At 37.4% G+C, this 18,295-nt stretch overlaps 1 protein-coding gene across 1 annotated transcript in view; it reads right to left on the reverse strand.

Annotated features, from left to right (window-relative positions):
• LEO1 (LEO1 homolog, Paf1/RNA polymerase II complex component) overlaps nucleotides 1-18,295 on the reverse strand; it is a 107,127-nt gene that overhangs the window by 59,395 nt on the left and 29,437 nt on the right. Inside the window, exon 2 of the mRNA XM_007479961.3 lies at nucleotides 7,276-7,397. Coding sequence (XP_007480023.2) covers nucleotides 7,276-7,333 — 58 coding nt within the window. The 5' untranslated portion in view covers nucleotides 7,334-7,397. The remainder of the gene's footprint in view (nucleotides 1-7,275; nucleotides 7,398-18,295) is intronic.

Below are 18,295 nucleotides of genomic sequence, written 5' to 3' on the forward strand. Positions count from 1 at the left end.
TAAATCATATGTTTTCATCTGCATTTATACTACAACAGTTCTTTCTCTAGAGATGGATAGCATCCAGAATTTTCCTGGATCATTATACTGCTATTAGGAGCAAAGTTTATCAAATTTGATCATTCCACAATATTGCTGTTGCTGTTCTCCTGATTCTGCTTATTCCACTCTGCATCAGTTCATGTAGGTTTTTCTAGCTCTTTCTGAAATCATCCTGTTCATCATTCCTTACAGCACAATAGTATTGTATCACTATCATATACCACAATTTGTTCAGCCATTCCCCAATTGAGAGATATCCCTTTAGCTTCCAATTCTTTCCCACCATAAAAAATACAGTTATAAATATTTTTGTACAAGCAGGTCCTTTCCCATTTTTTTTATCTCTTTGAGATACAATTCTGTGCCCATTCTTCGAATGATTTCCTTGCTTTTCTATGCCTCCTGAAATGCCTAGATCCCTACAAGAGTCAACTCACATACTACTTTCTATAAAATGTCTTTGCTGTTCCCTGTAGCAATAAATGCTCCTTTGCCCACATCAAGAAATTCCTTTGTGTTTACCCTGTATATGTTTTGGTTTTTTAATTCAGGAAGGTTTTCATTTTATTTTTAAACCCTTAGCTTTCATCTTAGAATCCAAGTCCAAGGCAGAAGAACTGTAAAAGCTAAGCAATGGGAATTAAGTGACTTGCACAGGGTCACACAGCTAGGAAGTATCTCAGGCCAGATTTGAACCCAAGATTTCCCATCCAGGCCTGGCTCTCAATCCATTGAGCCACCTAGATACCTCCCCAGATTTCTTTGTGTAAATGTCGTCCTCTTTCCTCCAACAGAATATAAACTCCTTGAGAGCAGGAACTATTTCTGTTTTGTCTTTGTATTCCTAGTTGCTTGGCACATTGCCTGGCACAAAGTAAGTGATTAATAAATGTTTATTAGCTAATTGACTAAACTGAACATTTGCCAAACAGAATGCCCTGCCAGGAAAGGGCAAAATGGTATAAAATACCAGTTCACTCACAAAACATTATTCAGGAAAATGACAGAAAATTCCAAAAAATACTGCCTCACATAACAACAAAAAATCAGTCATCAGGGTAAGAAATCTGCAAAAAAAAAAAAAACCTTGCACAAGACTAAAGATTATCCCAAGATCATTTATAGATGAACCTTAAAGAGCAAACTGATGCAAAATGGAAATTTTTTTGAAAGCACTTTTATAGCAATCTATTCTTATCATCAACAACCTTGGACTCTAACTCTAATAGCTCAGTTCCATATGTGCTGCTATATGACAACTCAAGGAAAATAAGAAGTGTTTGGACCTAATCAAATACACTCAGAAAAAAATCCATGCCAACAAAATTTTTAAAAGGTACTCAAGGATATATTTTCAAAATCTAAAAGACAAAAACATTACAAAAGAATAAAAAAAGTAACAGCTAGTACTACAACTGATCAATCACTCACTGAGTGCCTACTATGAATTGATGGGTACAAATACAAATGTGGGAAAGCCTCTGCTCTCAAGGAACTCTTCTTTTACTAAGGAGACAAACTATGTTCACCAAGAAGTGTATGGAAGATATATACAAAGTGATTTGGTTAGTGGGTACTAACAACTCAGTCACTCAGAAAAGCCTTCAGGAGATGACACTTCAGCTGAATCCAGAAGGAAGCTAGGAGTACCAAAAGGCAAAAATAAGGAAAGAAACATTCCGAGCATGAGGAATAGCCTGTGCAAAGCCAGCAAAAGGAACACTATAGGCATACAATAGCAAGTAAGCCAGTTTAGTTGAAGCATTGAGTGTGTGAGGAGTAACACATAATGAATAAGTCTAGAACTAATGCCAAAAGTGTGAAGGGCTTTAAAGAAAGGTTTGGATTTTATACTACAGGAAACTAGGAGTCACTGAAACTTTCTAAACAAAGAATACACAATTAATTTCTGTGCTTTAGGAATATCAGATTAGTAATGTGGCAGATGGATCAAAAACAGAAGAGATTAGATACATGGACATTAATTAGGAAGTTATTCCAATAGTCCAGGCAAAAGATGAAGAGGACCCTAACTAGAGTGCTGTCTGTGTAAGTAGTATCTCAATTATCAGATGGTAGGGCCTAGCCTAGGATGGTTGTGGCATGAGTAGATCGCAAATGCAAAAGATACTGAAGAGATGGAATTAATAAAAGACTGATAAAATAATAAAAACTACAAAACCTATGTGCCTAATTTCTTACCTATATAATATGAAAATATTAATATTAATCATGAGATTATTAATATAGAAAAAAAGGAAGGAGAAAATGTCAATAGCTACTGACCAGTTGAGTTTAAAGTATGGTGAGCCTTCCAAGAAAAAATGGCATCAGGCAGCTGGAAAAAAATTGTTTAAAAAAAAAACTGATAAGGAAGAAGTATCTAAAAAGACAGATGTTTCAAACAACTTAGATATTTTTCTTTAAAGATGGTTTTAGTTCATCATATAGATCTATTTTTATTTCTTTTTAAAATAATATTTTATTTTTCCTCAATTATATCTAAAAACAATTTTTAACATTTTAAAAAATTTTGAATTCCAAATTTTCTTCCTCCACACTTCCCTCTCTGAAACAATAAGCAATTTCATATAGACTTTATATGTGGAATCATGAAAAGTATTTTTCCATGTTAAGTCATTCTGTGGAAGAAATCTCTAACAAAAAAAAGATATAAAGTAAAATATGGTATGTCAAGGTCTGCATTCAGACTTCATCAGTTTCTCTGGCTACAGATGGCATTTTTGATCATGAATCTTTGGAACTGTCTTGGATCACTGTATTTCTGAGATCTAGATATAAGTCATTCACACATATTCATCAAACAATATTGTTGTTACTGTGTACTGTGTTCTGTTTCTGTTCACTTTACTTTGCATCAATAATTTAGATTTTTAAAAGAAATGTACAAGAGATGAAAGCAGAGACAGGTTGCAAAGGGCAAATACAAAACTATGACATGGTTTGTTAAGAATAGTGTCCGGAATGCTAATGTTTCAAGAGTTGAGACTCTCATGTAAACCTAAAGACAACCTAAAGAGAAGGTTTTTAATCATTCTGAACTTATATAGAATGAAGTCAGAAAAGCTAAAACAACATATACAATGACTACAACAATGAAAAGCCACACACAAAAGTGAATGTGGCAAAAATATAAAGATCAAGGATATCTTCAAAAAAAAAAAAAGGATATCACCAATCTAACCCTTCACAGGAACTGCACCTTTTCAATGTAATGATTGATATTGCTCAGTTTTCTTTCTTTTTTCTTTCCTTTTGTCTTTAAAAAATACTATTTTTTACCCCACTATATACCCCGCTATTTGTGGGGTAGCTAGGTGGCTCAATGAACAGAGAGCCAGCATGGAGATGGAAGGTTGGACTCAAATCTGGTTGCAGACATTTCCTAGCTGTGTAACCCTGGGCAAGTCATTTAACTCCAACTGTCTAGCTCTTATCACTCTTCTGCCTTGGAATCATTACTTGGTATCAATTCAAAGACAGAAGGAAAGGGTTTTTTCTTTTTCATTCTATTTGTTATATAAGGCTATCTAGGAGGGGCAGAGGAAGAAATACTGGGAAAAACTAATGATTTTCTTAAAAAAAGATCAGTAAAAACTTTTTAAAAAGGTATGTGACAGAAAAAAGGCTATTTTAAAAGAAGAACTAGGACTGCTGCTCACAGAGTACATGAAATGAGGAGAACCAGTGACAGAGAAAATAAAGCTGCTCAGTTCTGATTTATTTTGCTTCTATTTTCTTTACCAAGAATAATCTCTGGACTAGAAAAGACAGGAAAAATAGCCAATAAGAAATCAATACCCAAGATAAGAAGGAAGACAGCAAAAAGAATATCCATCTGCCCTTGATAAGTTCATGTCACCAAACCAAGATGATCTCTATCCAAAGGAACCAAAAGGCCTGGCTGATAGAATTGTTACAAATTCTGCAGGAATCTTGAAAGATTTTGTAGAAGATAGGTACTAAAAGACTGGAAATGGATAAAATTGTCACAATAGTCAAAAAGAGAGTGAAAATGGAGTTAAAACTATGGACCAGTAACCTTGACTTTGACTCCAGGCAAACTCCTATAACATGTAAATAAAACACAATTATCAAACATCTAGAAAGCGAAGTGGTAACTCCAAAGGGCCAATATGACTTCCTCAAAACCAGTTCCTGAAAAGGTGATGTGTTAAATTAGCTACCCCCCCCCTTCTTTCTGTTTCATTATTTGTTAAGAGATAGTTCCCTGGCCAGAGGAACAGGGAAATGCTATAAAGATAAAAATATAAATAAAAATAATATTTACAAAAAAAAAAACAGATCATGTCATATTAACCTCATTACCTTTTTTTATAAGGTTATTAGATGGGTAGGACAGGAGATTGCCAAAAATGGACTTTGCCTAGATTCTGACAAAGTCTCTCATGCTATTCTTATTAAGGAGTTTGGGGCTAAACAATAGTACAGTTAAGTAGTTCCAGAACAGTTAGAATGGCCCATCCCAAAATAGTTACTAACAATTTAAAGTCAACTTGGAAAGAGGTTTCTAGAAGAGTGACCCAAGGACTTGTGCTTCACCTAATGCTGCTTAATGTTTCAATTAATCACTTGGATAAACATATTGGTGGCATTTGTCAAATTTACAAATGCTACAAGAATGGCACAGCTGGGAGAGCTAACATAATGGATGACAATAAGGTTAGAACACTGAAAAGAAAATAGTACAAAATTTCATAGGAAGGATCAACTTCACAAGTATAAAATAGCTATTCAACAAGCAGTTCATCTGAAAAATATAAGTTTTATTGGACTGCAAACTCAAAACTAGTCAACAAAATCATATGTCACTGAAAAAGGCTAATGCAATGCCTAGGACTAGGAAGGTAATAATCCCACTGTACTTCAGCCCTCTCTCATTAGGCCATGTTTATTATGTTCACTTCTAAAGCCACATTTTAGGAAAGATATCCATAAGCTGGAGGATATGCAAAGGAAGACACTGAAGGGCCAAAGATAATGCCATGAAGATGGACTGGATGAAGAACTAAAGATGTTTAGCTGTATAATAAAAATCTTTTGGAGGGAATGGGGTATCACACAGAATAAGTATTAGAATTGTTCATTTCACACCAGAAGGCAAAACCAGGAATAAGGATTCATTAAGAGACATATTTAAGCTTGATGTAAGGAAGAACTTTTTAATGACTAGAACTATTCAAAAGTGGAGTAAGTGACCTCAAGAGGTGTTACTTTAACTCTCACTAGAGATCTCCAAACAGAGCTCTAGAAAAGCACTCATCAAATAGGGTTCTTGTTCAGGTATGTGTTGGACTAGATAGCTTTTGAGATACTAATTTTCTTTGATAAGGAGCTGGAAGTCAGTTACCATAGAGATGATAATTGAAGCCAAAAAATTAAAATCACCAAAAACAGAACACCACCAAAGGGGGAGAGGGGGAGGGAGTAGGGGAAAGGAATAAGGAAATGTACCAGCAAAGATAGAGAAGAAAAAGTCAAACAAGATAAGAATCAAGTCACAGAATCCAAGTCTGACAGAAGCTAAGGGAAGAATCTTTAGAATGGAGTAGTCAAGAAAGAACAGAACAAAGAGAACAAGGATCAAGGACAGGTCACCTCATGAGAGCAGCCCTCCCCCTACAAATATTTATCCAGACTAGTTTTTCAATATATTTTCAATACACCCCTCATCCTATCAAACATTTACCTTCCTCCCTCCACCTCCTCCCCTGCACAGCGCTCAAAATGAAAACTTCCTAATACAAACTTTGCAGACTTCGAACACCAATCAATATTTATTAAGCACCTACAATCCAGGGACCACAAAAAACAAAACTTTCATATCCAAGAACTAATGTATTTACGAAACAACACACACACATCTAAATAAATGCAAGGCAATTGGGGACTGAGGGCACACTAGCAACTCACATCTTCAGAAAAGACATATCTGTAGCTGCAACTTGAACTTGATCTTGGAAGTTGGGAATTCTATGAAACTTAGATGGAAAGGGAGTGAATTCCAAGCATGGAGAACAGATTGTACAGAAGCACAGAAATGGAAGTGGAATGCTATGTATAAAGAACAAGGAGACCAGCTGAGCTAGTCCAGGGAGCTCATGAAAGGAAGAAATAAATAAGTTTGAAAGGATTAAGCAGGAACTGAGATCCTGGGTAGAGTTAAAAGAAGTCTTCTGCCACAGTTCTATGTCTCCAACTCCTTACTCCCAGTAAAATGTAAGACTCAGTTCAAAGAGTCTCAGCTGTTTCTCTGAAAGTTGAGACTATTAGGCTCAACTCTTTGCCTTCCCAGGGCCTGGCAGACACTAAACATATATTCGTTAAATAGAAGAAAAAGAAAAAAGCAGGATGGAGTTAAACTGTTTCAGGGCTTTAACTGTCAAAACAAATTAGTATTTTATCCTAGAGGCAATCAGGAGATCCTGGAGCTTTTTAAGCATAAGAGTGCCATGGCCAAACTGTTGCCTTAGGAATATGAATTTGGCAAGTAGCTTTGTGAAGGTCTGAGTGGAGAGGGGAGAGACTAGAGGCAAAGAGATCAACTATAAAGCTCCCTCAACAGTCCCAGTGAGACATGATGAAGTCCAGAATTGAAGAACACACAGAAAGGTCGAAACATCTTCCTACTCATGCTCCTAAGCCTCAAATGTTCTTTGGAAATATCTCTCCTCTTTTTCCCACAAATCTTCCTCAGGCGTCCCTCTTCTCTTTCTCCCAATCTTTCCCATACTCTTCCCTTCACTTCTATGCAGTCAGACCAACACCAAACACGCTTCTTCACGGTATTAGGAACAAACCATCGCCTCTTCACGCCCCGGGGCCCCCGGACGAAGCTGTTTCCAAACATACCCATACTGCAAACACTGGCAAGATCATCTCTCTGGCTCTATAACACCCCCCCCACACACACACACAAACACATGCTCACACCACCACTACCATTAGAAGCCGAGGAAGAACCCTTAAGAATGCCAAGAGAGCAGCCGGACCAGATCCAGAGGGGAGGCCTTCTCCTCTGGTCTCACCGACCGCAGGAGAGCTCAGGTTGGAGGGTCCAGAGAATTAGCATGAGGGGAACAGGGCCCGACAGCCTAGAGGTTCTCCTCTTTTCCGACCCCATGCTGTCGCTCAAGTCCCCCTAGCCCATCTCCACCCTTCTCAACGGCCTAAGATCCCTCTCAGCCCGACCTTTTTGCTCAATCTCGCTTTCCACGTCGCTCCCAAAGAGATCCTCCATGTCCGCCATCCTGAAGCTCCAGCAGCCGGTGCCTATCTTCCTTTACGGCAAAGAACCGGCGCGCCTCACGACACTGTCGCAAACATAGAAATAAACAAATAAATAGCTAGACTGTCTCTTCCCCTCCCCCTTCATTCGCCTTCTGCCCCAGCTCCGCCCTAAGTCTCGGGTAGAGAAAGGGGAGGGAGGGTGGGAGGGGCTGGCGTGAGTAGGAGGGGCTTCTGCGGTGGGACGAACTATGTGGAAAGCGCTGTCCTAGTTGGCGAGAGCTAGGAGAGTAAACGAGGTCGCTGTGACAGGATGCCAACTTGGAAATCCTTTGTTTCTTGTTTTTTTTCTTTCCCTTCTAAGAAAAAGCTTAATGGTGCTATGATATGCTAATATATTTCTGATTTAGTACGTTAATGACTTCTGAGTCCTTTTTATAAAAGCTAATTTGTTTTTTAATTCCTATATTGTTTTCAGATTTTTTACTCATTTGGTTATTTCAGAGAGCAATTAAGGTCAAGTATAGGCGGGGCATCCTGACTATTAGTGCCAATTAGGCTAGCCAGATTTTAATCTGGAAATGTGAGGCAAATTCCAGTGTGGAAAGAGGAGTCGTCTCAGGCTGACCCGCCCTTTCTGACTGTTCAAATACAAAAAGATTATTTCCCTAACGGTTCTTGCTTAGGTGAGTTGATGAGCTGGTCCAAAAACCCTGTTCCGTCCCAGGGCCATGGATACCCATCCTTAACGGTAACCAGAGAGCTTCCAGTTGTTTATAAGAAGGAATCAGTTAAGAGAGGTTAAAATTGACCATAAGACTGGGAGGAAATGCATGCTTGCAATGGGAACATTTCATGTGATCATAGATTTAGAGATAAAAAGGATTCCTCAAGCCATTGTTTTTCAACTCACTCTTTTTACAGATGGGGAAATTAAGGCACCAGTAGGTTAAATGAAGTCCCAAAGTCACATATACACTAAGTCAGCAGGTTATCAAGCATTTATTAAATGGCTCCTCTGGGGCAAAAAACGGTGCTAACCATGGGATACAGAAGAAAGAAACATAACCAGAGTTGGGTCCTCTAACTCAAAATCCAACAATCTTTTCATTGAACATACTGCCTGTTTCACATATATAATTTATGCAAATGGGCAAGTCTACAATTAGCCTTGTTAAGTGCATAATTCAAATGCTAATAAATTGAATTGTTTTCCCACTGACTTTTTAGAAATAGTTTATCCACATTTCCGATATGTCTATAATTATCAAGTATATCTTAATAGCTTAATTTTAAATTTCTTTGTCTCCTCTCCCCAACTTATGCTTTTTCCTTTAGTGTGTGACCCTGGGTAAATCATCTAAATCTGGTTGCCTTGGTTTTCTCATCTGTAAAATGAGTTGGAGAAGGAAATGGCAAACTACATGGTATCTTTGCCAAGAAAACTCCAAATGAGTTCATGAGAAGTCAGATAGTACTGAAACAACTGAACACCACCACCTACTGAATAGATCACAGGCCCAAGAGATTTGTAAGACAGAAAGGACCTTAAATATCATCTAATTCAACCCCTTCCTTTTACAGGAGATTGATGCCCAAAGTCACACAATGGCAGAACTAGGATTAGAACCCTGAACCTCTGCTTCCAAGTGAAAAGGGATAGAGAAAGCTTATGTATTAAAAAGAACAATTTAGTAAATTTCTTTATAAGGTGAAGTATAATACTCACAAATATACAAATACAATTATCATATGCAGTTTATCAAAATATATTTTGGGGAAATTACAAAAAGCAGATAATTGCATACAAGTGTAAATGAACTTATATCAACTTTTTTTTTTTTTTAAGAAGCCTTACCTTCTGTCTTAGACTCAATACAGTGTATTGGTTCTAAGGCAGAAGAGTGGTAAGGGCTAGGCAATGGGGTCAAGTGACTTGCCCAGGGTCACACAGCTAGCAAATGTTTGAGGTCAGATTTGGACCAGGACCCGTCTCTGGTCCTGGCTCTCAATCCACTGAGCTACTTAGCTGCCCCCTAACCCACCATTTTTTAACACTTCCATACCCAAGAATCTTGTATTGATGTTTCTACTGAAAATTGGCCAATGACTATATTCTGATTAGGAAGTATAATCGTTAACCCTCTGTTACAATTTTTTATTTTATGAAGGAGCTATTATTTGATATTTTCTTGAAGTAGCATTATGGATGGATCTGATGCTAGTTAAATGAATATGAATCCATCTTCAACTCCTTTCTCACTCTCACTCTACATATCCAATCAACTGCCCAAGTTTCCTCATTGCTATAGTCAAAACACATCTACTATACCCTCTATTTTTGTACTCAGAGAGCTACCACCTTGGTTCAAGTTCTCACCATTTCACCCTTGGACTATTTATCACATTAAATTCTAATTTGCACCTTATCTCAGGTGAGCTTCTTGAGAGCATAAACAATGGTTTTGTCTTTGCTTTGTAGCCCTCCTACTTAGCACAGTATGTGTCACATAGCACTTCATAAACCCTTGTTGAATGTCTGAAATAAAAGTTTACCATCTAAAATTTCTTCTACAGAATATTTTTTTCATTTACTGAACTCAGACCTTGAAAATGGGACATGAAGTAAATACATTAACCCTGGACTCTTAGGACTCCCACACATCTTTCATACAGCATCTCTAGTGGAAGAAATTCAGAATTACTTAGATAAAAACTTGCTAATTAGGTTGGTATTTTAAATTATCATATTAAAAGAAGTTTAAGTTATAATATTAAAAGAAGTTATAATATTAGAAGAGTTGGGAAATTCTTCAAAAAGAAATACCTGTGTGACTGTGAACATGTTATTTAATATCTCTGGTCCTCTTTCTCAAGGGGATCATATATTTAGAGCTAAAAAAGGACCTTTTTCTTCATTTAGTGTAATCCTATCATTTTACAAATGATGCATATGGTAAGTTACTTGACCTTGTTCAACTTCATTTTTCTTCATCTGCAAACTAATAGCTGCCCTGTTTATGTCTCATTTGATCCTCACAACATCCCAGAGAGGCAGGCACTGTCTTTATTCCCACTAAAATTGGAAATTGAGACTGAGAGGTTGAATAACTTCCCAGGGCCACAGCTAGTTAGTTGTATATAAATATGTACATATATGTACTTGGGCATATGTGTGTAAATAATAAAGATGTCTGGTTTATATTCATATGTTTATAGTATAAATAAACACACTTGCACTTGGACAGGTAGGAGTGTGGCATGGAGAAAAATAAATATAACATCTGTTTTGTGTGCATATATGTTTTATATGTAGATAAATACATGTAGAATAATAAGCATAAATTTTATTTCATATTGTAAATATACTCATGTGTACTTAGGCATATAGCATTTCAATTAATAAATATAATGTATAGTATGTACAGATTTGTTTATATGTATAAATAGATGTTTACTTGGGTATATGTGTCTGCATGTAAAATAATAATTTCCCCCTATATACATATATGTATACAGTATAAATATACACATGTGTTCTTGGGCATGTAGGAGTGAAATTATAAATATACATTTTGTGTTATATGTATGTATGTTTATGTGTATAAATACACTCATATATGTATGTGGCATATATATGTGTGTGTTGTAGAATCCTATAAAGTTTGTTACATATATCTTGTTTGTAAAAATACATGTTTATATAAAATGATGTTTTCCATGCATTTATGTTCACATGTATACAAATACATATTACTTGGGCATAGGTATCAAATAATAAATATAAAAAATTATATCCATTCATGTTATATATGTGAATAAAGGCCCATGTGTTTGTTTATATTGTATAATAATAAATCTAAATTTCTATATATCCATGTATTTATGTGTATAAACATACATACATGTATACTTGGGCATATATCATGATATCTAGATATAGATACATACATAGAGCAGCAAACAAGCCCTAAAAGGAGCAAGTTCGAATTCAAATAATATGCCTGGCTCAAACCAAGGCAAATTGATTTATCCAGGCCTTCAGCTGGACTGGCCTGGACAGGTTAACTGGCAGCTGCTGCTAAGCTGTGCCAGGCAGGTCACTTGGAAGTTGAGCAATGGGTTCTGGACTGGGCAGTGTGGGTCACTCAACTGCTGGACTCTGCTGGACCTGCTGACCGCCCCAGGCTTGCTCTTGGGCACATAATGGCAAACTCCTGACCTTTACACTGACTCAGCTGAGGGGATACTGAGTTCTCTTTGTGCAACTGAAGTGCCCCAGTGGCCAGTGACCCTGGGATTGTCAAGAAGGCTCTCTTCTATTGGGCCGGTTCCTTAGCCCAAGGACAGTACTGTGACCTACCCTGTAGGACCCAATTCAGCGAGTCCTCCATCTCTGACTCCCTTTAGTATTTCCTGCAGATAGGCTGCCAGGAGGGAAAGGTAGGGAAGCAACCTATGCCCTAGAGGCAAGTTCATTTACCAACCTCTTCCTATACAACTGTGTTATTAAAACCAGTGAAATGTTAATTTTTGAGCCCAAAGGACTCACCTTTATACTTCATTAACTTTTTTTGCCCCTTTGGACTTTTCTCTTTGCTAAATCTCAACTGGGTAGACTATTATACCAATTTTTAAAAACAATATAACAAGTATATATTTTATAATAAGTATATATTTTATATAAAATGTATATGTATATATGTAATATGTATATATGTAATATAAAACACACTTTATAATACATAATATTTGAAAATAAATTTATATAAACATTTTAGAATTTATTTTATATAAAATATCTTTTATAATGTATAATTTTATAGGAAATGTAGTTTATTATTTTATATAAAATAGATATATTTTATAATATAAAGGTCTGATTAAATAACATTCAAAATAACTTTTAAAATATGAATACAAAGTAAATAAAAGTGAAGGGAGGCTTTTGCATTTTCCCATAACTGAAGGGTCTTAAGGGAAAAAAGTAACTTTACTAAATTAAATATATCACAACTAAAAAGTTACTCAACTTCTACTAAGCCCTATTCCCAAAACAATGTTTTGCAGGTGGTAGCTAAGTGTCAGGTAGAGCACAGGGCCTAGAGTCAAGAAGACTCATCTTTTTTTTAAAACCCTTAACTTTGTCTTGGAATCAATACTGTGTTTGGTTCTAAGGCAGAAGAGCAATAAGGGGCTAATTGACTTGCCCAGGGTCACACAGCTGGGAAGTGTGGTCAGATTTGAAACCAGGACCTCTTGTCTCTGGATCTGGCTCTCAATCCACTGAGCCCACCTAGCTGCCCCCAAGACTAATTTTCTTGAGTTCAATTATGGCCTCAAACACTAGTTATGTGACCCCCATTTGCCTCAGTTTCCTTATATGTAAAATGAACTGGAGAAGAAAATGACAAACAACTCCAGTATCTACACCAATAAAACCCCAAATGGACTCACCAAAAGTCAGATATGACTGACTGCTAACCCAAATGGAGTCACAAAGAGTCAGATGTGACTGAACAACAAAAAAATATGTAACTTTTTCTTGTCCTAGTACTGCTTCCTAGTCCTTAGTGGAAGCAGCTGTCTTTTAGACATGAAGAGGTTGATTTGAACAAAATTTTAAAAAATGAAATTCAGAAACTCAACAGAAGGAGTAGGTCAAATCCTAAAAATAAATAAACCAAAAAAAAAAAACAGGAAATATGAATATAATAGAAGTTACATGTATGAATGAATGCATCGTATTAAGCAACTGCTTTTTGCATTGTCCTGCACTGGCTACTATAGGAATATAATGCAAGCAGAAAGGCAATGGTTCCTGCCTTCAAGTAGCTGCTAATTTAAGTGAGTCAGAAAACAAACCTAGAGGAAGCAATTAAAGAATATAAGTACAGGCATCCTTCCCACATTGAGACCTTCCTCATAGAGGTTTCTATATATCTCAGGTCCGCATAAGAAATTAAAAAGGAATTTGGGGGGAGTTTTGCAAAAGTTGTAGAGGACATTTGAAGGACAGCCAATGACAGAGAAAAAGTTTAGAAACTCAGAAATGCATAAAAGATATATATAGTATTGCATAATATCAACATATTTTATCTTTTAGTACCATATATACAATTTCTTTTTAAAAGTTAAAATAAGTAAAAAGTTAGGTTTGTGAAAAGAATTTGAAAGCCAGTAGATACTCAAAGACTAGAAATGTAGAGATATCTTTAAAAGTTTAGTAACTCATAAATGCATAAGATACATGTACTGTTATATATATTTCCTGTAAGTATGCATTTTATTCATAACAAAATATCTACATATTTTTTTCTTAAAATTAAATTTGTGGTTAAAGATGTTTCATATTTATTTTGTATTTTGTATTTCTTTCTCATACAATATTTTTACTTAACATTAGCCTACATATAGCCTATGACCAAATACTTAACCCAAATTTTTCAATAAGGTAATAAAGACACTATAAAAGAAAAAAGAAAAAAATTAGACTTCTTTTCTGGTATAAAGGGAGGGCCAAAAATTTTTACGCAGATTTACTCCAGATGGGGGTGGAGTGGAGTGAGGAGAAGAAGGTCCTACCTCAACTCCAAAGATGTGGAAGGGAGACTTGTACTTATTTGCTAAGTAGAGGCAATATGAAGAATGTCTATATGTCTCAGACTCACTTTCTTATACTCCCTCAGCCTTATTATATCTCTCTACAATACTAAAGGTTCTCTCATTTGTTAGGTGCCAATGACTAAAGCAACTGCCAGGGATGAGCAGCCCATCTGCTGTTTACAATTAAATCTCCTTTTTTCCTGAGTCCCTGGCTCTTGTCACTCTTTACCTTCTTGCTCCCACAATTTTAAAGGTAATAGGACAAAATTCTTCTGGGGTTGAAGAGGAGAATGCTGGGAAATTCTCCAGCATCCTGATCTCCTTAGCGATGCCTGTAGGCAGCATGATCAAGATGTCACCAACTCCCCTTAAGCATTTGTCTCATCAGGCCAGAGGAAAGAATTGTTTTATCTACAACCACTTATTGTTGATTAAAAGAAATATTGACTTCAAAGATATAGCAAGAATAAACATACAAACATTTTCCTATAACACCCCTGGGACAGACTCTCTCTGAGAAAGGAGATTTAACACTTATATCAGTTCCTTCATAGCACTGGTCCCAGCAAGTTTGTGTGCAGATGTGATGGGACTGCTGGATGAGCCTGTATCCTCCCACACACATACACACCTGGATCACCGAAGGTCACTCCCAAAGGATGCTCCTTGGAGCTTCAATATTGGATTGATTTCAAAACCTAGACACTGAAATGCAGCATATTGAGGGGAACTGCAATCTCTTCCTCTGTTAGAGGAACTTCAGTGCTGTTTTGACTGCAAACCTGACCTCTGGAATGAGATGATGCCAAGGAACCCTCTGGACTTTTCCAATTCACAAGTTCATTGGTTCCACTTGCTTCACCAGTTTCTGAGCTCTCTCAAGAGCCCTGAGGCAAAGGGCTGCATGAGGCTGACATGAGCTCTTTTGAAGATAAAATAGTTCTGTCAATCCAACCAATGGGAAAAGGCTGCTCCCATCTACATAGGAGGCCAACCAGAACCAGGCACAAAATGTTCTCCTGGTTCCTGCAAGGTACATGTTATCGTGATTCTTCTGAAAGCTACTGCCTAGCATCCTCTGTGTGAAGAGATGCTATCTTCTCCTTAACCTCATTATCTGAGGCATTCCATATGTGCATAAGGCCCCCACTACAATAAAATAATATTATGTTATTATGTGACTTATTCTATATAATATCTACAATATATTATTATATAATAAAATAAAGGAAAAAAGAGCCAGGTCAAAGGAAGCAAGGTTATTCTATAAGGGCTTCTTGGAAAGGATGCCTCTAGCTGAATAAATTAAGTAATTCAGGAACATATTGATTGAAGGAAGTTATAGAGGAGTATAGGAACACTGAGATTCCATTCTTGGAGGGAAATGGGACAAAGGTCAGCCGTTTCACCAGTTCCACACAGCCCTTTTCAGACTTGCTCCTGATGTGATTTGCATGGATGGCACTTGGCATAATGAAGATAAAAAGTAATCTCTTCACCACAGTTCCATATGGCTCTTTTGTGATTTTGCAAAGTTGAACTACTGGGATGATTTATAAGAATCTAGGCCAGTGATGCAGCAATTGATAGGAGTCAGAAGCTCTTTCCAGGCAGTGACTCAGATAAGCGTTATATAGAGGAATAGTAGAGCTAATGCTGGTCTTGGAGTTAGAAAGACTTGGCTTCAAATCCCATCAATTATATTTACTGTGTGATTGTGGGTAGCTCATTTAAAACACTCATGCTTTGGCACAAGTAGACCTTAATTTGGTAAATCCCAGATGATAATAAATCCTAGATGATGTCTGAAATCTGCATTGGCAAAGGATTTCAATTCAAGTCAACAAACATTTATTAAGGCCCACTATGTGCCAGCCACTGTGTTAAGTGCAGGGAGTACAAATAAGAAAAAAGAAAGGCAGTTTATGCCTCCAAAGACCTTTCAATCTAATGGGAGAAGACAATACATAAAAGAAAACTGAGGGGGAAGCTGGGTAGCTGGGTGGCTCAGTGGATTGAGAGCCAGACCTAGAGATGGGAGGTCCTAGATTCAAATCTGACCTTAGACACTTCCCAGCTTTGTGACCCTGGGCAAGTCACTTAATCCCCATTGCCTATTGCCTAGCCCTTACCACTCTTCTGCCGTGGAACCAATACACAGTAGTGATTCCAAGATGAAAGGTAAGGGTTAAAAAAAAAAGGAAACTGAAAAGAGGAAGGGAACACAAGAGGAAGAGTTTGGAAGGATCCCTTGTTCCATCTAATTGAAACCAACCAGGGCTGAGGATGGAAGGTGGAATGAGCTGTAAGTCTAGCACTGGGACTGGAGTCAGAAAGATACCCAAATTCAACTCCAACTCAGAAACGTACAAGCTACATGACCCTGGGAAAGTCACTTAACCTTGTTTGCCTCAGTTTCCTCATCTGTAAAATGAGCTGGAGCAGGAAATGGCAAACCACTCCAGGTTCTTTGCCAAGAAAACCCCCAAAGGGTTCACAAAGTGTCAGCAGACATGACTGAAACTGCTGAATAACAATAACATAACAGAAGGCTCTGGTGTAAACCTCAAATTTCCTTAGACTTATAAATGTTGGAAATTTCACCATTGGGATATTTCATACTTGGAAAATTTCTTACTGATAGTCTATTGGAATGGGAACCCCATTGGCATGGGAGGTTCCTCCTCTTCCCTTCTTAAGATTACTTTAGGACAGAAACCCTTTGCTGAACAATGGAAAGGACTTTGACCTATGCTTAAACATAGAACAGGAATTTCTTTGAGTCTTGATTGATTTTAGAATTGATACAATGGAGATACTTGGAATAAATCTCCACCCTATTCAGTCCTAATAGGATTGAGTAAGGGCTGTAGCCTAGATCAAAATTTAATTATTCCAATCTCTACCCTACTCAGGTTAACAGGATTTAGAAAGGGCTGTAGCAAAGGAGTAAAGATTTAATCATTTGAAAATATGACCTTCAACAGACATGTGCAAAAGCCAGAAACCTCTGGGCGGTCCTGGGTTAAGCTAGAGCCTCCATTGGCACAGGGAAATTGATGAACAGTGATTGGTAGATGGGAGAACTGGGAGGAGGAACTTGGATGGTTTCCTTAAAGAGAGGAGGGTCTGGAGACTGGAGAGGTTGAGGAGTTTGGTCGGGGTGATTTCGGTGGACTCGGAGAAGCTTGCTCTGAAGGAAGCTGAAGGTGGGGGCCTCTGAGACTGTTTCTCCATTTTGGTCACGTGAGTGATAGGGACTGATCTCTTTTCTTTGCCCCAGCTATCTAAGGGCTTGGGCCTTTTGGCCCAGCCTAAACAGAAGGGGTATTTAAGCCCTATTCCCTTCTCTCCCTTTTTCTCTCTCTCTATCTCTAATTCCTTTCTTGCTCCTATTGTAATTAAACTCCAAAAAAGGCTGACGGCTGACTTGAATTTTTCATTTAGGAATTACATAGCTGAATTCCTTGGCGACCTTAAATTAATATATATCAGTCTTTTAAAGTGATTTCCATGTAACACTGGGAAGAATTTGGTATTCCACCTTCCAGGCCTATAGGCCTTTTCATGATTCCATTTGGGGTTTTCTTGGCAAAGAAAAAATGGTTTTAGCCATTTCCTACTCAAGCTCATTTTACAGATGAGGAACTAAAGTAAACAGGGTTAAGTGATGTATGAGGCTGGATTTGAACTCAAGAAGATGTCTTGCAGACTCCAGGCCCAGTTCTCTACCACTGCCCCTGTGATGGGAATAGAAATGTGCTGACCCAATGCTAACAAAAGCCCACAATGAAATAAGAGTTCAAACTAAAGAGCATCAGAGAGAAGTTAACTAATCACAATGGGATTTTTGAGGTAGCTGACCAGGATCTAATATCACAAGAATATTAGACTCACTGGATACCAGTCAATCCTATTTTCAATGCTGTTAAGAGAACAAGGTCATTTTAATAGTCCCACCCTATTGGCATCAGAGATATCCACTAGGTTTGAAGTGATCATTGGAAGAAAAAGAAAATGGGGGCTCCCAGAACTAAACTCAAATAAGATCTCTGAAATGGAGCTCCTTTGGCATTGCATCAAGAATGACAGGTAGGGAAACCAAGTGTCTCTGTCAAGATCAAAAAGCTTGAGAATATTCCTCTTAGCTCTGGATGTGGCCTCTCACAGAGACACTATAGGATTAAGCACCAGAAGAGAACCACTGCTGTCTCCTAGAAAACTACAGGCAGAATAATGACACACAAAATTGCAAAATAGATATAACAAGAAGTAGAAGAAGGAATACTACCTGATATCTGCAGAAAGGTACCAAGAACTACAAAAAAGGTGACAAAGAACGTTGTGTACACATGCTTCTAAAGGAGATAGCTACTGA

The sequence above is a fragment of the Monodelphis domestica genome, chromosome 1 (assembly GCF_027887165.1).
Source record: "Monodelphis domestica isolate mMonDom1 chromosome 1, mMonDom1.pri, whole genome shotgun sequence".
Classification (NCBI taxonomy): Eukaryota; Metazoa; Chordata; class Mammalia; order Didelphimorphia; family Didelphidae; genus Monodelphis; species Monodelphis domestica.